The sequence below is a fragment of the Mobula hypostoma genome, chromosome X1 (assembly GCF_963921235.1).
Source record: "Mobula hypostoma chromosome X1, sMobHyp1.1, whole genome shotgun sequence".
In the NCBI taxonomy this organism is placed as follows: Eukaryota; Metazoa; Chordata; class Chondrichthyes; order Myliobatiformes; family Myliobatidae; genus Mobula; species Mobula hypostoma.
In genome coordinates this window covers 52,430,024-52,456,119 of record NC_086128.1, presented here as the reverse complement: position 1 = coordinate 52,456,119, position 26,096 = coordinate 52,430,024, and the positions used below count along the sequence as shown (strand labels likewise).

At 42.1% G+C, this 26,096-nt stretch overlaps 1 protein-coding gene across 5 annotated transcripts in view; it reads right to left on the bottom strand.

Annotated features, from left to right (window-relative positions):
• Positions 1-20,562, bottom strand: part of LOC134340277 (phosphoethanolamine/phosphocholine phosphatase-like) — a 42,005-nt gene extending 21,443 nt beyond the window's left edge. Inside the window, exon 1 of one of the 5 annotated variants that reach the window (XM_063037317.1) lies at positions 20,405-20,562. Coding sequence is in view for 2 of the 5 variants with exons in the window: in XM_063037315.1 (XP_062893385.1) it covers positions 13,985-14,073 (89 nt within the window). In the remaining 3 variants the exon portion in view is untranslated. The other 4 variants (XM_063037316.1, XM_063037315.1, XM_063037318.1 and 1 more) reach the window with 4 other exon arrangements.
• Positions 20,563-26,096: the final 5,534 nt, after the last annotated feature.

Sequence of the window (26,096 nt, the reverse complement as noted above, 5' to 3'; positions counted from 1 at the left end):
GAAAGAGAAATGCAAGTCAAAATAAACTTCTGGTGAAAAACCAATGATACAAGATTTGCAGAGTGAAGTATGCTTTCTGAAGAGAAAGTAATGCAAAAGGTGAATTGTGCTATCATCCAGGTGGGCCAGAGAGTGGTGAATCTGTGGAATTCTTTGCCATAAGCAGCTGTGGAGGCCACATCTTTATGTATATTTAACACAGAGGTTGATAGATTCTTGATTGGTCAGGGCATGAAAGGATATGGGAAGAAGGCAGGAGACTGGGTCTGAAAGGAAACTTGGACCAGCAATGTTGAAATAGCGGAGCAGACTTGATGAGCCAAATGACCTAATTTTGCTCCCATATCTTATGGCCTTATGGGAAAGAAAAAAAATCTAAATATTTAGGAAGGTAAATTTATCAAAACCAGCTGGTGGTGCAGTGACATCAGTGCCGGACTCCGGACTGAAGGTTCCCAAGTTCAAATCCAGACGGGCCGCTCCCGGGCACACTTTCCATCCGTGCCGGGTTGAGCGTCGAGCTCGCAACTTGGCCTTGTAAAAAAAAACTGCGCTGTGAGAAGGACGTGGGGGACCACTCACAGAATCTTTCCTCCAAGACAACCACTTGAAAAGTGGTCGCCGAGGCTCTGGTAGAGTATGGCACCCAAAAAAAAATTATCAAAGAACATAGAAGAAAACAGATACATTCTACTGGCAAAGAAATAAAAATGGGCAGAGAGAAAATGGAAATTAAGGATTAGCCAGGATAAAAAACAATCACAGCAAACAATAAAAAATGTATCTCAAACTATACAAATACACAAAATACTGAAAGCGCCAGCACTGCTTAAGCGCTATAATTTATTTCTAGAGAGACAGAACTGAAAAATAGACATGTTATAATAAACCTGTATCAAATCTTGGTCAGGCCAGACTTGGATTACAAAGTGCCAGCTCTGAGCGCCATATTCTAAACTGATATGGGTGAAGTACAGAAGTCAAGATCAATACCAGGAATATTGGGTAATATCATGGAATTAATGAAAGGGTTGGGTGTCTTTACTCATCTAAAATGTAGGATGTTTTTGATGGTATTCCATAGTGCAAGCATTTCTGTTTTTGGGGAAGATTAAAACTGAGACCAGTTAATGGTTAAACCCAATCTAATCAATTTGTGAATTACCCAGAGAGCGGAGTGAATGTGGAAATGAGTATTACAATGAGTTGTTGAGCTAAACAGTGCAAATGCATTCAAAGGAAGATGGGCATAAGCAAATAATGAGTGGATAGAGGCTTGATTCTGAATTAGAGGGCATAGCCTCAAAATTGAGGGGCGACCGTTTAGAACGGAGGTACGGAGGAATTTTTTTTAGCTAGATCGTAGTGAATCTGTGGAATGCTCTGCCACAGACTGCAGTGGAGGCAAGTCTGTGGGTGTATTTAAGGCGGAAGTTGATAATTTCCTGACTGACAATAGACAATAGGTGCAGGAGTAGGCCATTGGGCCCTTCGAGCCAGCACCACCATTCACTGTGATCATGGCTGATCATCCACAATCAGTATCCAGTTCCTGCCTTATCCCCATAACCTTTGATTCCACTATCTTTAAGAGCTTTATCCATCTCTTTCTTGAAAGCATCCAGAGACTTGGCCTCCACAGCCTTCTGGGGCAGAGCATTCCATACATCCACCACTCTCTGGGTGAAAAAGTTTTTCCTCAACTCCGTTATAAATGGCCTACCCCTTATTCTTAAACTGTGGCCTCTGGTTCTGGACTCACCCATCAGCAGGAACATGCTTCCTGCCTCCAGTGTGTCCAATCCTTTAATAATCGTATATGTTTCAATAAGATCCCCTCTCAGCCTTCTAAATTCCAGAGTATACAAACCCAGTCGCTCCAATCTTTCGACATATGACAGTCCCGCCATCCCGGGAATTAACCTTGTGAACCTACGCTGCACTCCCTCAATAGCAAGAATATCCTTCCTCAAATGTGGAGACCAAAACTGCACACGGTACTCCAGGTGTGGTCTCACCAGGGCCCTATACAGCTGCAGAAGGACCTCTTTGCTCTTATACTCAATTCCCCTTGTTATGAAGGCCAGCATGCCATTAGCTTTTTTCACTGCCTGCTGTACTTGCATGCTTGCTTTCAGTGACTGATGTACAAGAACACCTAGATCTCGTTGTGCTTCCCCTTTTCCTAACTTGACTCCATTTAGATAATAATCTGCCTTCCTGTTCTTACCACCAAAGTGGATAACCTCACATATATCCACATTAAACTGCATCTGCCGTGCATCTGCCCACTCACCCAGCCTGTCCAAGTCACCCTGCATTCTCATAACATCCTCCTCACATTCCACACTGCCACCCAGCTTTGTGTCATCGGCAAATTTGCTCATGTTACTTTTAATTCCCTCATCTAAATCATTAATATATATTGTAAACAGCTGCGGTCCCAGCACTAAACCCTGCGGTACCCCACTGGTCACTGCCTGCCATTCCAAAAGGGACCTGTTAATCGCTACTCTTTGTTTTCTGTCAGCCAGCCAATTTTCAATCCATGTCAGTACTCTGCCCCCAATACCATGTGCCCTAATTTTGCCAACTAATCTCCTATGTGGGGCTTTATCAAAGGCTTTCTGAAAGTCCAGGTACACTTCATCCACTGGCTCTCCCTTGTCCATTTTCATAGTTACATCCTCAAAAAATTCCAGAAGATTAGTCAAGCACGATTTCCCCTTCGTAAATCCATGCTGACTTGGACCAATCCTGTTACTGCCATCCAAATGTGTCGTAATTTGGTCAGGGCATCAGAGGATATGACAAGAGGTGAGGTGTATGGGGTTATTATTGATAATCACAACTTTTGGTTTAATAAGAGCTCATCAAATTTCATTTTATTTTCTTCTGAATGAAAAGTATCAAAGTTGATATCTTGCCAGATCATTTCTTTACATTCTTGCTTCTATACTGAGCTACAGGGGATAGTATTGGCATGGATGTACTTTGTTCATCTTTAAAACTCCTTTTAAAGCAGCCATCACAGATGTAATGTCTTGCTTTCTAAAGGTCAATGCACTGAACATTAGAACAGCTGATAATTTATGCTGGTGGAGCACACAGCCACAGCATGTCATTGAAAATACTCCAGAATGTAATGGACAAATGCATTATCTCCAGAGTATGTGATTTTTAAACTTGGAGAGAACAAGCAGAAAGTCTTGTCTTTAAAGCTTCACCTTGAAGGGCAAAGAATAATCATAGTCATGATCAACAAGTTCGCTTGCACTTGTTAAATTGCACGTAATTCAATAAAATAGCTGATGAAATCAGAAAGCCAATAGTTTCTGTTGTTCATTTCACTTTTCAGAGGGCATAATTTATTTTAAATAGTTTTTATTTTTATTATAGTGCAATGCATTATTATACTGGGGCCAGCTGGTGGTGTAGTCTTCAAGGCAGATGGTCCTGAGTTCAAACCCAGTCAGGTCCCAACCTGGGCAGCAGCAGGATCTGTGCGGAAGAAAGGCCTGGCAATCTGCTTCTGTATCTTGCCATGAAAACCCTATGGACTATGCTCCATGAGGTCATTAAGAGTCAGACTAGACTAAATGACTGAACAACAACAATGCATTATGAACCTAGAACATAGAATAGTACAGCACAGTACAGGCCCTTCGGCCCACAATGTTGTGCCGACCCTTGAACCCTGCCTCCCATATAACCCTGCACCTTAAATTCCTCCATATACCTGTCTAGTAGTCGCTTAAATTTCACTAGTGTATCTGCCTCCACCACTGACTCAGGCAGTGCATTCCATGCACCAACCACTCTCTGAGTAAAAAACTTACCTCTAATATCCCCCTTGAACTTCCCACCCCTTACCTTAAAGCCATGTCCTTTTGTATTGAGCAGTGGTGCCCTGGGGAAGAGGCACTGGCTGTCCACTCTATCTATTCCTCTTATTATCTTGTACACCTCTATCATGTCTCCTCTCATCCTCCTTCTCTCCAAAGAATAAAGCCCTAGCTCCCTTAATCTCTGATCATTATGCATACTCTCTAAACCAGGCAGCATCCTGGTAAATCTCCTCTGTACCCTTTCCAATACTTCCACATCCTTCCTATAGTGAGGTGACCAGAACTGGACACAGTACTCCAAGTGTGGCCTAACCAGAGTGTTATAGAGCTGCATCATTACATCGCAACTCTTAAACTCTGTCCCTCGACTTATGAAAGCTAACACCCCATAAGCTTTCTTAACTACCCTATCTACCTGTGAGGCAACTTTCAGGGATCTGTGGACATATAGCCCCAGATCCCTCTGCTCCTCCACACTACCAAGGATCCTGCCATTTACTTTGTACTCTGCCTTGAAGTTTGTCCTTCCAAAGTGTACCAGCTCATACTTCTCCGAGTTGAGCTCCATCTGCCACTTCTCAGCCCACTTCTGCATCCTATCATTGTCTCTCTGCAATCTTCGACAATCCTCTACACTATCCACAACACCACCAACCTTTGGTTTGCCTGCAAACTTGCCAACGCTGCCCTTCTGCCCCCACATCCAGGTCGTTAATAAAAATCACCAAAAGTAGAGGTCCCAGAACAGATCCTTGTGGGACACCACTAGTCACAACCCTCCAATCCGAGTGTACTCCCTCCACCACGACCCTCTGCTTTCTGCAGGCAAGCCAATTCTGAATCCACCTGGCCAAATTTCCCTGGATCCCATGCCTTCTGACTTTCTGAATAAGCCTACCGTGTGGAACCTTGTCAGGTTTATTATCAGGTTTGACCTCTAAAGTCCATTCCTGTTTTTTCACATGTCACCATATTGGCAGCATTAGATGTAATGTGAGGCACCATCATGCAACAAAGTGTATGTTGCTTATCAAGTTTAACTTTTAGCCTGGAGGTGAGTTCTTTGCCAATGTTGGAGCGAGGAATTTAAGGAAAGGTAGGGTTGGAAATCTACAAAGTTGCATTTTCTATATATTTTACAGTATTTATCTGCAGGAGATGTTTTGTTGAGGTTTCCTCCCACAAACTGTCTGAACAGCTCAAAACTTATTCAGAGCTCTACTTCACAAGATCAAAGCATATGAGAGCAGGTTGGTGACTGAGGGGGTTTGAGAAATTGTTGCTGGGTCCAGATCAGAGGGGAAAGGTTCCACTGTGGTTGAGGTTGATCATACTAATACAGAGGAGGCACAGTAGTGCTTTGAGCTCTTGGACTGATGAGATTATGAACTGACTATTTCCATCTAATCAGCTTTGGTTTATTGAATATCTCCATTATCCAAAGTTACAAGAATGCAGTGAGGAATACATTTATTCTGATTGCAATTCTTAAAAGGAATAAACTTGGTTAGACTATATATTACTATGATAAACAGATGAAAACAGACTGGCTCAAAAGGTGGTTCTCCTTATTAATGATTGAACATAACCTAAAACAACAAAGGATCCATATATATAATTTTAAAATACATTTATGTAATTATAGATTTAAAAACCATTGAGAACTGATGTTATCTGTAAGAAATTGTCACACTGGGGTGGGGGGCATTGGGAGCAAGGGTGGACCTAAATGCAAGACACATCTTGTGAGGTTACTTAGATTTAGTTTATTGTTCGATACCAGGAGAGCAAGGCAGGAGCAGGAGTAGTGAACTGGGCAAGGACTCAGGACTACAACTAGGCTGGGACCAAGGGTCTGGGCTTGGACTCGGAATCGGCTCCCAGAACTAGAGGCGACATGAAGAGGCTAGGGTATGGACTCCGAGCCAGAGACTGGGCAAGGACCCAGTACCTGGGTCTTGCCTCGGGCTCGGACCCCAGAACCAGGCATGGACATGACATGGGCTAGGGAGAGGAGGAACATGGAAAACAGAGCCTCGGTCTCGGGAGAGCAGGTACATGGAACCATGGACACATACACAGAACACAGAGTCGGGACCCCTCCTTGGGAACAGGACATGGGGCCGGGACTCATGACCCTCCGCGGGGCAACGGCAAGATGGCCTGACTTACCCCCACAGAGGCGAGGACAAGACAAGACTAACACGAAAGCACACCAGACAGTACCCATCTAGCTCTGGCAATACAACTAGACCGAAGTGCAGGCGAGGGCTGCAGACGAGGGCTAGAGGCGAGAGGGGCAGAGAAGGGATTCAGACAGGGGGGTAGGACAGGAATCATAGACTGCCAGGGCCAGGACTTGACTCAGTACTTGGATGCCACCAGGGCTAGGACTCGACTCGGAACTTGGATGCCGACAGGACCAGGACTTGACTCAGTACGTGGATGCCCCCGGAGCCAGGACTTGACTTGGTACTTGGATGGCCCCGGAGCCAGGACTTGACTTGGAGCCTCCAGGTAGTGGCGAGCTCTCGACTCGGCCTGGGAACAGTAGACAGCGGTTCTTGATTCCCTCCGGCGGGTTAACTGACGGACCCACCTCGATGAGGAAATTTTGCAGGATCACTTTGGCGAGGTAACTGAACAGGGTTGCTCCGGTGAGGAAAGGAGAATTACCGGCACTTGCTTCAGGCGGAGACGAGGCTTGATCCGGCCAGATGACATTGGCACACCGTACCTTTGGTGACTTTGCAGACACTCCCGCGCCGAACAGCTGAAAGCCGGAGACTATAAACTACTGGTTCAGCCAAGTGTTAATTGCCTCCAATCACCGAAGCCGAGGGACACAGGAAAACAGGGAACCAAAGGGAAACAGGGAGTCAACGGTCTGGATCGTAACATAAACAAAGTAAATTTAAAGGGACCCCTATGTGGACCATGACAGAAATTTGTAATAGCACGACACTATTACAGCTCAGGGCATTCCGGAGTTCAGAGTTCAATTCAAATGCCATCTGTATGCTCTCCCCATGGAATGCTTGGGTTTTCCCTGGGTGTTCCAGTTTCCTCCCAGTCCAAAGACGTATCAGGTAGGTTAAGTTCAAGTTCAAGTTTATTGTCGTCTGACTGTACATATATACAACCAAACGTAACACGATTTCTTCAGACTACAGTGCATCCACACAACATATATCACACACAGCACATAAAACAAAATTTTATACTATAAATAAATTAATAAAATATAATTTAAAATGCCAGTAGTAAAGTGTAGTGCAGGTAAACAGTAAACAGCTCGCCGCCCTAGTGACGGTACCTCAGTGGTGACAGGGTATTCATTAGTCTCACAGCCTGAGGGAAGAAACTGTTACCCAGTCTGGCAGTCCTAGTCCTGATACTCCTGTACCTCCTTCCTGATGGTAGTGGGTCAGAGAGTTTGTGGCATGGGTGGTAGGGATCTGCAACAATGCTTTGGGCCCTTTGTCTGCAACGCTCCCGATAAATGTCACAAAAAGGGTGTAGGGAGACCCCGATGACCCTATCAGTGGTATTTACTGTCCTCTTGCAGACCAATTGTTCATTGTAAATTGTCCCATCATTAATGAGGTTTGTCGGGGGCTGCTGGGGTGGAGTGGCTCGAAGGGCCGGATGGGCCTACTGGGTGCAGTATCCCTAAATAAATAAATAAATAAATAAGATTCTGACAAGTCATTGATGCATTATAAGCAAGAGACTTGACATCTTAAAGATTATATTTGACAAAAAGAATAATTTGCTATTCAATGAAGTTGACAAAATTGTACTGCTGACTAGTTAGAAGGATCAACTACTGCTGGTTTAGTCACATAAATTGCTTTGCTGGTTCCAAAAATCCCACTAGCAGTAGTTTTAAATGATGTATTTTGTGAATCAATAAACGTGGTTTTGCTCATCTGAACAGAGTCATTCACAAACACCAAATAACCTTTGATGGAAAACTCAAAAGGCACATGGCTTTAACCAGTGTGCCTTTATCAGCTGAGTGGGGCTTTTCCAAACTGTTTTTGAGAAGGAAAACTATCTGTCACAGGAGTTTTAGGAAGGCTTTGATCTGCAACACATCAAATCACTTTTTCCTTTCAATATGTAAGTAACACCATTTTATTCATTACAATTGGGCATACTGTGATGGTCAAAGTAGTATTATTTCAGCATCAGAATAAAACAAAGGCTAATGTCACAATTTGTGAATGAAGAAAGAGACTGTACAGTTTTTTATTGTCAGACAAGCTATCCAAAGTGTACCCCATTTTATTTCTGCAAAAACAACTCTTGAGATACTTTCTTACAGGAACTACTAATAGTACTTTTAGACTCCCCACTTTTGTCTCAGCTGCAATATCATTTTGTTTAAACACAGCTCAGAAGGTGAGTGCACTGCCAATTCTCTAAAGGCAATTACAATCTTCAACTACTGAGGGGTTAGTAACAGAGTAAAAGAACTGTAATGCGTTGAAAAGAGTTTTGGTAGCTCATTGCCTAAACCTGAAAGCTTTCTATCGTTAAATATGGACTATATTTTAATATTACCCAAAAACAAGATTGTCACGTGTGTTCCAATGACACTCAAAATCAGCCAACTAAAAACATCCTTGCTCAAACTCCAAGATACACAATCTTTTTAGAAATCAGACAGCTGTTGGATCAAATTATAACCTGTAACAGTAACTCTTGAACTACTTCATACATATATGTTCTCAGTTTATGACCCTCTAGACCCATCTAAAACTTTAAAATGTAGGTGGCTAATGTTCTATAGTATTCAAAATTCAAAGCAGTTTTATGACGGAAGTGTAAAGTAGGCCTGTCATTTGCAATAAACAAATTATATCAAAAATGGTAATCTACTGTATCTTTACCACTTCAGGTCTTGATATGATGCAAATCAATAAATTGTCCATATATCATAAAGTACACCTTCCCCCATTATGATTTATTACTCTAAATATTTAGGTCAAATATCAACAGTTAGAAAAAGTGGAGGATCGAAGAAATCTGGACAAAAAAATCTCTTTTAATCTGAAGTTACCATTCATTTTGTTCTCTGGGAGAGCTTAAAATGATAATAAATATTTCTAAAGAGGATGTTTTTAGACAAAACTAGATGAATTGCTACCAAATGGTTTTGCCAAAGGGCTTTAGCTTGGAGCAAACTCGAAATGAATGAGAGAAGTGTTCTTTTTCTCTGGAGTTCTTACAGAATCAAAAATGTAATTTCAAATACAATTCAGCAAAATCTGCTGGGGTAAAGGTGTATGTTCGGTTTTGATACACAGGCACGTACAACATAGCTAAATGGTATGTCACAATTAACGCTAGTTTTGAGCAGTGCAATCACAAGTTTTTTTAAAAATGTAAACATACTATTAGAGTAACTGTTTTGGAAGGGCTTAAGTTCATAACGACATAAAAAATAATGATGTACATTCAGTGGCCAATTTATTTATATTTGTACACTTGCTCATTAATACAAGTATCTAATCAGGCAATCACATGACAACAACTCAATGTATGAAAGTATGCAGACATGGTCAAGAGGTTCAGTTGTTGTTCAGATCAAACATAAGAATGGGGAAGAAATGTGATCCAAGTAACTTTGACCGTAGAATGACTGTTGGTGCCAGATAGTGCTCAAGTATCTGAGAAATTACTAATTTCCTGGGATTTTCATGCACAATAGTATCTAGAGTTTACAGAAAATGGTGTGTAAAATAACCATACGCAGCAGTTCTGTGGGCAAAAATGCTTTGTTAATGTGAGAGGTCAGAGGAGAACGGCCAGACTGGTACAAACTGACAGGAAGGCGATAGTAACTCAAACAACCATGTGTTACATCAGTGGTGTGCAAAAAAACATCTCTGAACACATTGAACCTTGAAGTAAATAGGCTACAGCAGCAGATCATCACTATATTCTATGGACAAGTAGTTTCAGAAACATAGAAGCTGCAGGAACCCCAGCATAATTAAGTTTACTGAAGTCTAAATAACTGGAGTTGTTAACATCTTTAACTTTTAGATAAACTCACTGCTTAGTCCTAATTATGAAGCATTTTCTATTTCAATGGAAATAGAAAAGGGTGATGAAAAATTGAAAAGGGTGATGAATACAGAACTGAAGGTGTTATATTTGCAGCATACAGTGTATGGAATAAGGTAGACCTTGCAGCGCAGTTAGAGATTGGCAGGTATGACATTGTGGGCATCACTGAGTCATGGCTGAAAGAAGATTGTAGTTGAGGTCTTAACATCCAAGGATACACACTGTATTGAAAGAATAGGTAGGTACGCAGAGGGGCTCTGTTGGTAAAAAATGAAATCAAATCCTTAGTAAGTGGTAACATAAGATCAGAAGATGTAAAATCCTTGTGGGTAGAGTTAAGAAACTGCAAAGACCCTAATGGAAGTTATATGCAGGCCTCCAAACAGCAGACAGTGTGTGGGATATAAATTACAATGGGAGATAGAGAAGGCATGTAGTAAGGGCTATGATATGATAGTCATGGGTAGATTGAGAAAATCAGGTTGGTGCTGGATTCCAGGAGAGGGAATTTGTAGAATGCATGCAAATGGGATGGCCTTTTAAAGCAGCTTGTGTTTGAGCCCACCATGGCAAAGGCAATTCTGGATTGGGTGTTGTGTAATGAACCAGATTTGATTGGGGAGCTTAATCTAAAGGAAACCCTAGGAAGCAGTGATCATAATATGCTAAAATTTACCATGCAATTTGAGAGGGAGAGGATAGAGTCAGATATATTAGCATTACAGTGGAGTAAAGGGAATTACAGAGTCATGAAGAAGAAGCTAGCCAAAATTGATTTCAAGGGAGGATGGCAGACCAGCAATGGCTCGAGTTTCAAGGGGCAACTTGGAAGGCGCAGGGATAGATACAACCCAAAGATGAATAAGTTTTCTAAAAGGAGAATGAGGCAACCATGGCTGACAAGGGAAATCAAAAACAGCATAAAAGCAAAAATCAGTGGGAAATTGAAGGATCGTCAAGCTTTTAAAAACCAACAGAAGGCAATTAAAAAACCATAAAGAGAGAAAAGATGAAATATGAAGGTAAGCGAGCAAGCTAGCTGATAATATAAGAGAGGATAGAAAAGTTTTTTTCAGATATGTAGAGAGTAAAGAAGAGGCAAGAATGGATATCAAACTGCTGGAAAATGATGCTGGAGAGGTAGTAATGGGGGACAAAGAAATGGCAGATAAACTATTTTGCATGTCTTCACTATGGAAGACACTGACAGTATGCCAAAAATTCAAGAGTGTCAGGGGGCAGAAGTGAGTATCGTTGCTATTCCTAAGGAGAAGATCTGAAGGTATATAAGTCAGCTGGGGCAGTTGTAGAGAAATTAGTAGTGATCTTCCAAGAACCACTAGATTCTGGAATGGTTCTGGAGGATGCAAAATGCAAATGTCAGTCCATTCTTTAAGAAAGAAGAAAGGAGGCAGAAAGCAGAGAATTGTAGTCTAAGTTAGCCTGACTTCAGTGGTTGGGAAGATGTTGAAGTCCACTCTTAAGGATGAGGTTTCAGATACTTGAATACACATGATAAAGTAGGCAAAAGTAAGCATGGTTTCCTTCAGTGGAAATCTTGCCTTACAAATCTGTTGGAATTCTTTGAGGAAATAACAGGCAGGATAGACAAAGGAGAGTCAGTAGATGTTGTTTACTTGGATTTTCAGAATGTTGTTAACAAAATCTTGCACATGAGGCTGCTTAACAAGAGCCCATGGTATTACAGGAAAGATACAAGCATGGATAGAAGATTGACTGACTGGCAGATGGCAAAGAGTGGGAACAAAGGGGGCCTATTCTAGTTGGTGTATTCTGCAGGGTTCTGTATTGGAACCACTTCTTTTTACATTATATATATCATGAATTTGGATGATGGGATTGATGGATTTGTGGCCATGTTTGCGGATGATATGAAGATAGGTGGAGGGGCAGGTAGTGTTGAAGAGGCAAGGAGTCTGCAGTTGGACAGCAGATTGAGAGAATGGGTAAAGAAGTGGCAGATGGAATATAATGTAGGAATGTGTATGGACATGCACTTTGGAAAAAGGAATAAAGGAGCAGACTATTTTCTAAACAAGGAAAAAATTCAAAAATCAGAGCAGCAGATGAACCTGGGAGTCCTTGTTCAGGATTCCCTAAAGGTTAACTTGGTTGAGTTGGTGGTAAGGGAGCCAAATACAATGTCAGCATTCATTTCCACAGGACTAGACAGCAGCAAGGATGTAATGCTAAGGCTTTCTAAGGCATTGGTCAGACTGCACTTGGAATTTTGTGAAGAGCTTTGGGCCACTTATATAAAAAACAATGTGCTAGCATTGGAGAGGGTCCATAGGAGGTTCATGAGAACTATTGAGAATGAAAGGGTTAACTTATGAGGCGTTTTCGATGTCTCTGGGCTTGTACTCACTGGAGTTTAGAAGAAACGTATCGAATATTGAAAGGCCTAGATAGAGTGGATGTGGAAATGACATTTCCTATAGTGGGAGAGTCTAGGGACTCTACTGATGTCTGTGAAAGACCACAGTTTCAGAATAGAGGGACGTCCTACTGAATTTGAAAAGCCTAGATAGAGTGGATGTAGAGAGGATGTTTCCTGTAGTGGGGGAATCTAGGACCACAGGACACAGCCTCGGAATAGAAGGATGTCCATTTAGAATGGAGATAAGGAGGGATTTCTTTAGCCAGGGGTGGTTAATCTGTGGAATTCATTGCCACATATGACTGTGGAGGCCAAGTCATTGAGTGTATTTAAAGCAGAGGTTGATATGTTCTTGGCTAGTCAGGGCATCAAAGGTTACAGGGAGAAGGCTGGTGTTGAGAGGGATAATAAATCAGCCATGATGGAATAGCAGAGAAAACACGATAGGCCAAATGGCCTAACTCTACTCCCATATCTTATGGTCTGCCATATGCCTTATAGATAAGAGCAAAGGTAGAATTGATAAAATAATTAACTTTCAAGTACTAACTTCTGCAATTTATGCAAATACATAACTATACTTTCAGGATTCGTTTTAGTGAAATAAATACAAGATGTAGTCTGAAAAAAAAACAGGCTTGCTGAGGAAACCTGAAACTATCTGGAAGTGTCAATTGCATAAGGATGAATAAAAGAACACAAAGTATGTATTTATTTCAAGGAATATGCAGTTCTGGCTTTAAACTGTGGATGGGTTAATGCCACTGGACCAAGTTGAAGAAGGTAACCTAAGTTATATACAAAACATAATACCCAGAATTATTAAAGTTAGTTTTTTAAAAATTCTGTGGATTCTTCCCACTTAATGGGGGAAAAAATCAATGAAATGAAATACAATGCTTTTTGCTGTTATTCGTACACGCAGACAAATGTTATTCCCCCCGCGCCCCCCCCCAAGAATGTAAACAGTGTTATTGAGGTGTAAATACTTGCAAGATGGAGTACAGAATTATAGTGTAATCCCATTGCAATTGAAAGGGCGGGGGGTGGGGGGTGTTGAAAACTTACCTGTTGTGTGCTTCTGTTGAGTGGTTTATTGCTCGGTGTAATAAGCTCTTAATATTTGTGGTTTCTTCATAATGTTTACTTTAAAACACTTGTTTTAGTCTAAATCTCCTGGTCAGGAACAAAACAATAACAGCTATTGCTCACTTTGAAGAGGTCTCTCCCACAAAACTGAAATGGGCTCTCGGCTTTGAATTTCTCCTTACCAACACCAGTCTGTCAGGTGACTTTCACAGGTATCTGATGTACTCAGCTACAGTGCTATCACCAAGCTGACTGAAGTTGGCAAGGGCCCTAACATACAGTGAGCCAAGGAGCAACAAACGTTCAGTTTGTATAATGTTCTAAGTACAGCAAAATAAAGATTAGGCACACACATGGATTAATATATAAAATGAAATACACGTATGCTGAAAATAAAAGTAGTTTTTACTAAATTAAAATCTTTGTAACTTGATATTGTTATGGGGTATATAGAAATAAGCAACATAAAACTCCATAAACTTACCTTACCAGGGCCAGAAAGATTGTTCAGCAATAATTATTGCTTAATTTATCATCAAGAACACTCCATTCAATGAGGCATTACCTTTCCAATGGTTTGAGCAATAAAAAAGTCTTTGCAAAGTTGGTGCATATCAAATGAGCGATTCTGGCCTGGCAGCTACAACAGCACATCACGAGAGTGGCAGGGTATCACTACAAACAACTTCTGGATGTCTATTTTTAAATGTATGACACTATAAGTCTGCCAAGTTCAAAGAGTAAACACCATGAATATTAATAGCTTTGCCAATTTCCATCTACGGTTACTGGCTGATGTAAATGTCTTTAGAACTGCTTTAAAACTAATTTAATCTGACTTCTCATCTGTCATCTGAATGGCTGGCTACAAACTTGTTCAGCATAATCATGTGACCTCAAGAGATAGCTGTCTTATAACTTTGCAGCAATACAGCTCTTCATCACCATTCTCTAGCATTATATCCATCTGAGGAAAAGAGCAGTGGAGCAATGGGAACAGAATAATAGAAACATAGAAACATAGAAAATAGGTGCAGGAGTAGGCCATTCGGCCCTTCAAGCGTGCACCGCCATTTATTATGATCATGGCTGATCATCCAACTCAGAACCCCGCCCCAGCCTTCCCTCCATACCCTCTGATTCCCGTAGCCACAAGGGCCATATCTAACTCCCTCTTAAATATAGCCAATGAACCAGCCTCAACTGTTTCCTGTGGCAGAGAATTCCACAGATTCACCACTCTCTGTGTGAAGAAGTTTTTCCTAATCTCAGTACTAAAAGGCTTCCCCTTTATCCTCAAACTGTGACCCCTCGTTCTGGACTTCCCCAACATCGGGAACAATCTTCCTGCATCTAGCCTGTCCAATCCCTTTAGGATCTTATACGTTTCAATCAGATCCCCCATCAATCTTCTAAATTCCAACGAGTACAAGCCCAGTTCATCCAGTCTTTCTTCATATGAAAGTCCTGCCATCCCAGGAATCAATCTGGTGAACCTTCTTTGTACTCCCTCTATGGCAAGGATGTCTTTCCTCAGATTAGGGGACCAAAACTGCACACAATACTCCAGGTGTGGTCTCACCAAGGCCTTGTACAACTGCAGTAGTACCTCCCTGCTCCTGTACTCGAATCCTCTTGCTATAAATGCCAGCATACCATTCGCCTTTTTCACCGCCTGCTGTACCTGCATGCCCACTTTCAATGACTGGTGTATAATGACACCCAGGTCTCGTTGCACCTCCCCTTTTCCAAATCGGCCACCATTCAGATAATAATCTGTTTTCCTATTTTTGCCACCAAAGTGGATAACTTCACGTTTATCCACATTAAATTGCATCTGCCATGAATTTGCCCACTCACCCAACCTATCCAAGTCACCCTGCATCCTCTTAGCATCCTCCTCACAGCTAACACTGCCGCCCAGCTTCGTGTCATCCGCAAACTTGGAGATGCTGCATTTAATTCCCTCATCCAAGTCATTAATATATATTGTAAACAACTGGGGTCCCAGCACTGAGCCTTGCGGTACCCCACTAGTCACTGCCTGCCATTCTGAAAAGGTCCCGTTTATTCCCACTCTGCTTCCTGTCTGCTAACCAATTCTCTATCCACATCAATACCTTACCCCCAATACAGTGTGCTTTAAGTTTGCACACTAATCTCCTGTGTGGGACCTTGTCAAAAGCCTTTTGAAAATCCAAATATACCACATCCACTGGTTCTCCCCTATCCACTCTACTAGTTACATCCTCAAAAAATTCTATGAGATTTGTCAGACATGATTTTCCTTTCACAAATCCATGCTGACTTTGTCCGATGATTTCACCACTTTCCAAATGTGCTGTTATCACATCTTTGATAACTGACTCCAGCAGTTTCCCCACCGACGTTAGGCTAACCGGTCTATAATTCTCCGGTTTCTCTCTCCCTCCTTTTTTAAAAAGTGGGGTTACATTAGCCACCCTCCAATCCTCAGGAACTAGTCCAGAATCTAAAGAGTTTTGAAAAATTATCACTAATGCATCCACTATTTCTTGGGCTACTTCCTTAAGCACTCTGGGATGCAGACCATCTGGCCCTGGGGATTTATCTGCCTTTAATCCCTTCAATTTACCCAACACCACTTCCCTACTAACATGTATTTCCCTCAGTTCCTCCATCTCACTGGACCCTCTGTCCCCTACTATTTCTGGAAGATTATTAATAAATTGTAACCATCAGAATGAATGTTAGAAAGGATATGAAACAGAGCAAATAAAATGTACATAATTAAATTATATAAATTTTATTGCAATGATCTTCTCGCCATCACAAGGTCAGTGTTATTTGCATAATATCCGGTACCATTCACAACACTTCAGTTAATCAAGACTTGGGCAACATTCAGGGATGGGCTGATAAGTAACAAATAACATTGTTGCCAATAAACAATGTCCCAGACAATAATCATCTCTGACAAAAGATAATCTGACAACCTGCCCTTCACATTGAATAGCATTACCAATTCTGAGTTACCACCATCACATTCCTGGGGACTGAGCAGAAACTCATCTGGGCCACCGACATAACTGGCATAGCTACAAGAGCAGGGAAGTTTCTGTGGCTCCGACTCACCTCCTGACTCCCAAGGCACATTTATCTAGAATCTAATACCAAACACTCTCAAGAAGCACAACACCATCCAAGACAAAGTAGCTCATTTCACTTGCACCACATCAAGCCCCCCTAATATTCATTCCCTTTAGCACCAGTGGAAGCGGCTGCGGTGTCTACCATCTGCAAAATCCATTACAATTACTCATCCAGGCCACCCTGCAGCACCTTCCTCAAGCACCCAGATGCAGTGGACACCATCTGCAGGTTGCACTCTGAGTCATGTATTATTCAGACTGGGATATATAGCACCAGACCTTCATTATCACTGAGTTTATGTCCTGGAATTCTCTGTCCAGAGAACACTGTGGTGGCACCTCCACCAGAACAATTGCAGTATTGCAAAAATTGTGATTCACAACTGCTTTCATAAGTGAAAATAGGGATGAGCAACAAACGCTGGAATTGACAGAAATGCACAATTCCTGAAATGAATATAATGTTCAGACCCATTTTGGGTCTGATTGTGTTTCTTTCATAGTCATCATCCTCATTATTGGCCACATTTTGTGTTATTATTGACAAATTTTGAAATTTTCCTCTGCCTGCCAACATTTGTCATTTACTTACAGGTCTTCCCCAGGTTACAATAGGATTTCACTCTTAAATACTGCATGTAATCCAAACAGTTTGCAAGTTGGAAAAGTATGGCAATATATTCAAATAAAAACAAGGACCAAGGCATTTGACTCACCATAAAACAACTTTGCATATGCTATATGATGCTTGCAGCCTTACAGCTCACACAAACAAATGAGCATTGGGAGATGGGCTGCAAATCCATCCCACCCAATTTAATGCTCATTCATTTGGGCTGTAAATAAGTTGGGCATTTACAACGAGGGTGGATCTGTATACCCTATAAGTGACTCTTTGGGAAGATGCAAACACGAGGAAATCTGCAGATGCTGGAAATTCAAGCAACACACATCAAAGTTGCTGGTGAACGCAGCAGGCCAGGCAGCATCTCTAGGAAGGGGTACAGTCGACGTTTCAGGCCGAGACCCTTCTTTCAGTTAGTCCTGACGAAGGGTCTCGGCCTGAAACGTCGACTGTACCTCTTCCTAGAGATGCTGCCTGGCCTGCTGCGTTCACCAGCAACTTTGATGTGTGTTCTTTGGGAAGATTTCTGTCCGTAGATCTCCAGCATGGAAAACAAGCATGAAGCACAATTCACTGTTTTCTGTCCTTCAGTAAATGTATTTACTTGTCCCTAGTAGGTTCAACCTCATCTTTTAGCATTTGCTTCCTAGTAAAGGATTTATTTTGATATTCCCCATTCGTGCTGATGACTATTCTTGCTTTGCCAACCTTAATTTCCTTATTTTTCTCCTCCTCACTTATTGCATTTAGCCTTAAGTAGTCTTCTACTATACAAAGAGAAATTGGCTAAAAGTTGTGTCAAATTTCATGATTAATTACACACAATTTGTAAATTGTGTGAATAATGTGGCATGAGAAGTGAGTCTACTGCCTTCTCAAAGTTCGAAGTAAATTTATTTTTAAAGTACATATATGTCACAGTATACTACCCTGAGATTCATTTCACTCTCCCCTCCAGGGATAGATTACTTCCTGTTTGCCTGCCTGAGTGGGGCTCCAATAACATTCACGGAGGTCATTGCTGAAAAATTTTTTAATGCTGAAAAATGTGAGGTGCTACATTTTGGAAGGACTAAACAAAATAGGACATACATGGTAAATGGTAGAACATTGAAGAATGCTGTAGAACAGAGGGATCTAGGAATAATGGTGCATAGTTCCCTGAAGGTGGAATCTCATGTGGATAGGGTGGTGAAGAAAGCTTTTGGTATGCTGGCCTTTATTAATCAGAGCATTGAGTATAGGAGTTGGGATGTAATGTTGAAATTGTACAAGGTATTGGTAAGGCCAAATTTGGAATATTGTGTACAGTTCTGGTCACCAAATTATAGGGAAGATGTCAATAAAATTGAGAGACTACAGAGGAGATTTACTAAAATGTTGCCTGGGTTTCAACTCCTAAGTTACAGAGAAAGGTTGAACAAGTTAGGTCTTTATTCTTTGGAGCGTAGAAGGTTGAGGGGGGGACTTGATAGAGGTGTTTAAAATTATGAGGGGGATTGATAGAGTTGACGTGGATTGGCTTTTTCCATTGAGAATGGGGGATATTCAAACAAGAGGACATGCGTTGAGAGTTAAAGAGCAAAAGTTTAGGGGTAACATGAGGGGGAACTTCTTTACTCAGAGAGTGGTAGCTGTGTGGAACGAGCTTCCAGCAGAAGTGGTTGAGGAAGGTTCGATGTTGTCGTTTAAAGTTAAATTGGATAGCTATATGGGCAGGAAGGGAATGGAGGGTTATGGGCTGAGTGCAGGTCGGTGGGACTAGGTGGTAGTATGAGATTGGCACGGACTAGAAGGGCCGAGATGGCCTGTTTCCGTGCTGTAATTGTTACATAGGTATATGGTTATATTGCTGCTTGTCTGGCAACCCGTCCACCAACTTAAACCTTCACTCCATCTTCCAGCCCTGCACCGTGGCTGGGCATGTATTAGAGTTCCACACGGAAGGGGGATGGGGAGGGGCTTTGGGGTTCTAACGTTTTTCTGTCATTCATTCTTTGGGGGTTTCTTCTGTTTCGTGGATGTCTGCAAAGAGTAAGAATGGTATTAAATTGAACACTGCGGGAGGACCGCAGGCATTAACGATGATAGCTCACCACCACCTTCTCGAGGGCAATCTGGGAATAGATTGTTCAACTTGCAGCAACTCTCAATATCCCACAAATAAATAAGAAAAACAAAACTAATTATAGGCAGAAGGGCTAGGAGAGAAGAAAAAAATATATTACAGGTCGCTTCGAATGCTTGAATCAAGGATTCGCAGAGGGTGAGGGCTGGCTCGATCTTGACCGCCACAGTTCTAATGACTTGAACAACGCACAGAAAATGCCGGAGGAACTCAGTAGGTCAGGCATCATCAATGAAGAAAAATGTTTGTAAATATAAGCATTTATAAACATTTCCCTCTATAGATGCTGCTTGACCGGATGAGTTCCTCAGGCATTTTCTGCGCGTTGCTCAAGATTTTCAGCATCTGCAGAATCTTATGTCTAAGGGACTATCGGCAGTGCAGAGACTTCACCCTCTCCGAGTTAGCAATTGGGGAGGAAATGGGGGGAAAGGAGGATTGGGATTTCGAAAATTTACTGAAATCTATCCAGCTGTTCCTACGTTATCGACATAAACCATTACTAATTATATATGGAAAGGTTAGGCGGACGTTGGTTGAAGATTAACTTGTGTTAGAATGAGCTGCGCTTGTCAAATGGAAGCTTTTCCGCCTTGACTACCGTGATGATACCCTGGCGGTAATCTCGTTTACATGCGGGATCAACGTTGCCATAATCAATATATGCTCTTTACTCTATATACATATTTTGGGAAGAACAATCAAAAGAGAAGACTAATAAAAACTTGCGAAAGAACAGACGGTGTTGTTATCACTGACGCAACACCAAGGGTTAAAAGGGAAATACAGCAGTGATTTTTTTAAGATTCAAAGAAGAGGCTGAGCAAAATCGTTGCAATCAAGACATAGGAAGATCCGGTACAAAGAGCGAATCCACTGTACCTTAAAAACAAATATTAAAATAAAGAACCCAGCACAATAGCAAAACCACGACTTACTTGCAGTTCAATAGACAGCTTTTACCAGCAAGTTCTTGAGAAGGCGAAAACACGCAAGGATGCACCATTTCGATGATCTTACATAGTGCTTCAGTGAAAACAAATCAAACCATATATATCGCCGCTTCGTTCCGCGCCACCCGAGCAGACCTCTCCTACTTACCGCTTTCAGGGCTTGTGTGAAATGGATAATCTGCAGAGAAAATAAAATGCAACAGCATTAAAGGAGCGAGCCACGTCCGTAACTCTGACAAGCAACTGGCGTTGACGGGTGTCTGCAGTACTGTTACATTTAATGTTTAGGTTTCCAGGAAACTGACAATTGAATAGGAGGGTTTCGTTTGTGACGCCATCAGGAAAATAGCCAATGGAGAAGCAGGGGCAGGTGAAGCTAGCGCAGCGGCGATTGGAGGCGGGGCAGGTGAAGATAGAGCTTGCGGAATCTGGTGACAGGCGTTGGGTAGTTCTCATTTGCTATTCACAATCTGATGAAAATACAGTCTGACGACGCATCTCCTTTCAAAGGGAAGCGAATCTCTTGATGCAAAATTTCCACCCACCGTTTACAAACACAGGACCCATTGAGCGAAAAATTAAACAAACCGGTGGGGAATTTAACGAGCCAAGCGGCATCTGTGATGCTCATGTTTCCCTTTAAATTTTCACCTTTCACCCTTGAACCGTGATCTCTTGTTGTAGTCCCACCCAAACTAGATGAGAAAAGCTTACTTGCTACCTATCTATAGATTACCCTATCTATACGCTCATAATTTTGTTGTACCTCTATCAAATCTCTCGTCATTCTATTATGCTCCAGGGAATAAAGTCATAACCAATTCAACCTTTCCCTATAACTCAGGTCCTTAAGTCCTGGAAACTTATTGTAAATTTTCTCTGTACTCTTTCAACCTTATTGATAACTTTCCTGTAGGTAGATGACCAAAACTACACACAATACTTTAAATTAGGCCTCACCAATGTTTTTTGTACAATTTCAAAGAATATCCAAACTCTTGTACTCAACACTCAATCTACCCATGACGCCACTTTCAAGGAATTATTCTTCTGTATTCCTGATCTCTGTGTTCTACCACAGTCAATGCTCTACCACTCACCTGTAAGTCCAACCTTGGTTTGTTCTCCCAAAGTGCAACACCTTACACTTGTCTGCCTTGATGCTGAGATACATCCTTGGACACATAATCAGTGATGTAACCTGGAGTCATTGGGTGTTTGGGTCTTTCAACATTAGACACCCTCGCCCAGGTGACCCAGCCAGGGCTGATCAGGCCCAAGCAGCATTGGTCCACAGGTCAGACCTCTTGCTCCATAGACATCTGGAGCCATGCGCGGCAGCCTCTGTGATGGTCTTGATGGCTCTTTTCTTAGCAGCCCCCTGAATGCCAAGGGGAGAGAAGGTTCTGCAGAGCAAGCAGCCAGCAAACCTCAACACCCTAGACTCGCATCGTGCCTTCCACCCCTGTCTCTGAGATTGCTCTACTAGCTACTGGTATTTGGCCTTATGCTCAAACAACTCCTTAATCTGGTCTCCTAACACACTGTCAGTTAGTTCTACCATGACCACCTGCTTCCAGGTTTCTGACAGAATGACCATGTCAGGCCTCAGTGATGATGATGTGATGAAGCCAGAGAACTTTAATTGCTTGCTAAGATCGACTTTCTGTTGCCAGCCAGAAGCCATGCTGAACAAGCCTGCTGGTGATTTGGGTTGAGACTGTGGTTGGTCTCCAGCTTTGATAAAGACTATGGACTTTCTGGGTTAGCGGAAGTGCCGACTGTTGTTAATGGTCGAGGAGATACTTTCTGCCACTGCCTTCAGCACCTGGTCATGGCACCAGTGGTGGTGTCCTTCTCCCAAAGCTTCTGGGAAGCTGCTGAGGATGTGTCCAGGCTCCCTCTGCCAGGGTAGAGAGGACATGATGGAACCTCAATTTTGTCCCAAGCAAAAAGTTTCACTTGACTAGGGAGAACGTTGTATACAGCCTGGATCATGAATTTGATGCTCTAGGGTTCTGCCTGCCAGATGTTGGACCAGGAGATCTTCCACTTCAGCGCACCCTCCTACATTGTCTAAGCTCCCTGCTTCCCCATTCCGACCATCCTGGTAGTACGCACTTCTTTGACAGCTGCTCACACCTCTTCCTGGACCAGTTTGCATCTGTCCCTGCTCTGGGCCCTGTCGAAGTGGGTTGAATGGAAGCTGCCCAGTTCCACCTGATCAGAAACAACTGTCCTTACAAGATCCATGTGAATCAGCCATCTCCACTGCATCCTTGGCCTTGCACTTTCTGCCTGTCCGGACCTCAATGCCTGCTGACGAGATTTTGGAGTTGCTGGAACCTCTGTACAGCATCAGTTCTTCTGTACAGGAAACCATGAATTCCTCATTCAGGCTGCTGAAGGGAAGCTGCAATACCACCTGGTATTATTCAGCCTATTTTTCCAGCTGGTCAGAAATCCACTTTGAGCTTTGATAACCTTCCTTGCTGTCCACTATGCCCCCAATCTTGGTGTCATCTGCAAATTTGCTGATCCAATTTGCTTCATTTTTCTCTGTGTCAAACAAAACTCGCCCTCCCGTACTGTTACCATTTGATAACCTCTCTTCTCTGATTCTCTAATTAGGAGACAGTGTTTCACACGCTCTGCAATGTAAAACAGACTCTTCACACTTCTCCAGTTCTAACAAAGGGTCATTGAGCTGAACTTTTAACACTGTTTCTTTTTAAAAGATACTGTCTGACTCGTGTTTTCTATTTTCTGCTTTCATTTCAGATTTCTGGCATATACTGCTGTTATCTTTAAAATTATGTTTCTGTATCTATCACCTCAAAGCAGCCTTCAGTATTTTTAAAGCTTCTGTTAAATATTTGTCATTTTTATAGATGAGATCTGACAAAGGGATATATAAACTGGTGAAACTAATTTAGGATGAATGTGGTTGGCAATGAACCACACCCTAGAAATTTATTAGTAAGCAATTTTCTTGTATCAAAGTTCTCTGAGAATAATCAAAATGAAACTAGTTTAACATCCAGCACTTAACTCAACAAAGAGAACAAAAGTCAAGGTCAAAGTCAAAGTCAAATTTATTGCCACCCCCTGTCAATTCTACAACTGCTTTCACAATCATCTTCAAACTGCCTGTTAACATAGAACAGCACAGGAACACAACGTCTCTGTTGAACATGATACCAAATTAAATTAACCTCTTTTGTCTCCAAACGAATGCTGGAAAATACTGGAAAACCTCAACAGGTCATGCAGCATTTGTGGAAAGAGAAACAGTTAATGGTTCTGCTCCAGACCCTTTATCAGGAAAGAGAAATCAAGTTAGTCTGGGTAGCAGAGAGAGTGAGGGATGGGGCAGGTGGCACAGAGTGAGAGTGAATGACCTAATATGTTAGTTAAAGGACAGTTGAGATCAAATTAAGTGTGTTGTCTGCGGAATGTGTTGCTAATGATAAGGCTGTGGGATGTTTCCAGCAGACCAGCCTGCACAAGAAGGAAAATGGCCAGTTCTGAAAAAGCAGAAAAGAAAAAGTGAACATTCCAATAGAAACAGAAAACCTACAGCACAATACAGGCCCTTCGGCCCACAAAGCTGTGATGAACATGTCCTCACCTTAGAAATTACCTAGGGTTACCCATAGCCCTCTATTTTTTCTGAGCTCCATGTACCTGTCCAGGAGTCTCTGAAAAGACCCTATCGTATTCGCCTCCACCACCAACATTGCACTGTTGAGGAATTTGATATTGAATTGCAGGTTCAGCATGTCAAGATGGGAGATAAGGTGTTGTTTCTCAAGATTGGGCTGGGGCTTGTAATAGTGCAGGAGGCACAGACAGAAAGATCAATGTGGGAACAGGATGATGAATTAAAGTAGTAGGCCACAGGAAGCTCAGGGTCACTCCTGTAGATTGAGTGCATTAATACATTTTTATGGAGTTTGAGAGAGTAAATATGGGGATAGTGTTTCCCCTGGCTGGAGTGTTTCGAATCAGGGGGTCACAGTCTCAAAATAAGAGGTCCGTGATCTGTGACTGAGAGGGAGTGGTGAACCTTTGGAGTCCTTTGCAGTAGAAAGTTGTGGTGACATGCATTGAGTGTATTCATGACAGGGACTGACAGATGTTCAGATCCGAAGGAAATCAATGTCGTAGGGTTTGATCTTGTTAAGCAACCTCCTGTGTGGCACCTTATCAAATGCTTTCTGAAAATCCAAGTAAAGAACATCCACTGTCACCATCCAGGCAGACACATGCAATAGCTCAGATGAAGGGTCAGGACCCGAAATTTAGACTGTCCATTTTTCTCCACGGATGCTGCATGGCGTTTTGAGCTTCCCCAACATTTTGTTTGTCGTGCAATTGCCCAATGGTTAAGGCCATTCTCTTCTCTCCATAAAAACCATCAGCACATTTGTTCCTAAATTGCAATCTACACTTAAGTAGTCACAAATAATTCTTCAGTAAATTAAACCATTACAAAACTACCAGTAAGCACCATCAATGGATTGCCAGTGCAGTACTTCAAGTAAAAAGACCATTATTTTCTCAGTAAGATTTATCTCATCAAGCAGAAAATATAAAAACCTGAAAGCATTTATCACAAGGCTCAAAACGGCTTTTATCCCACTGTTATAAGATTATAAGACATTTGAACACAGCGGATTCTCTGAGGCCAACCAAAGGCACACTTTTCTTTTTGAAATATGTTTTTTGTGATTTAAAGACTATACTAGACTCCAAGAACAATAGGTACAGCAGGTCTACTGTATCAGTGCTCTGTTCATTGTTTGGAACTGCTGGCTGGGGTGTCAATGGAGCCAGTGGACAAAACGGAGAAGGGGAAGCCGGCACTTGGCGGGGGAAGGAGAGAGGTTGGTGGATGGGCAGGGAGAAGTGAGAAACCAGCGTTCAGTGGGAAGAAGGAGACAATGGTGCTTGGCTGGGAGAAGGAGAAGCTGGCAAGTGGGTTAGGGAAGCTGACCTGGGTGTATACTGTGTTGCTGCCTGTTACATCGGATTTGGTGTGCGAAAGCAGTGTGCAGTGTAACTGTGAGTGGCTGTCTTGGCTGTTTCTCTTGTGATTGCAAGACCCTGTTAGACATTAATACTGTAAGATGCTGCAGGCCTGTTTCCCTTGACTGCTGATGAGACAGGCGACGAGGCAGCAGCATGGCCTCGTTTGTAGCAAGGACTAGGCCTCAAGCGGGCTTGCCTGCTGCTGCAATCGAGATGAGATGAAGCTGGAGGCAGTGCAGTGTGGAGTCTGTACTTGGTTGGAAGCTTCCTTTTTCATTGGTGCTGCCCTTTAGTGTTCGGCAGGTGGATGTACAGGCTGGATTGTCTGGGGCTGCACAGTCAATTTTTATATGTTGCTCAGGGACTTGGACTATGCATGTGCTATCTTGTGTAATTATGTGTACTTTTTTCTCTTGCTTGCTATTTTGAGTGTATGTTATGCACTTTGGCCCCAGAAGAACGCTGTCTCATTTGAATGTATCCATGTATGGTTTGTATGATAATTAAGCTTGATTTGATTTGATAGGTCCCTGCAGTGTATTCAATATTTCAGTAATATTTGAGGAACATTGTAAATACAATATATTGTTTGAATAAGCATTCTTCTTTTGTTTACGTAATTCATTACAGGGTTATATGTAAGAAGTACGTGAATGGCAAATGTCATTATGCCACCACATCATATGTGAGCGCCTCACTGAAAAAAAAGGAAAAAACTAAGTAGTCAAGCATCCCGGCTACTGTGTTTTTCTTTCAATTAGTTTCTGTACTTACAAAACATAATAGTGGCACTGAGGAAGTTTTAA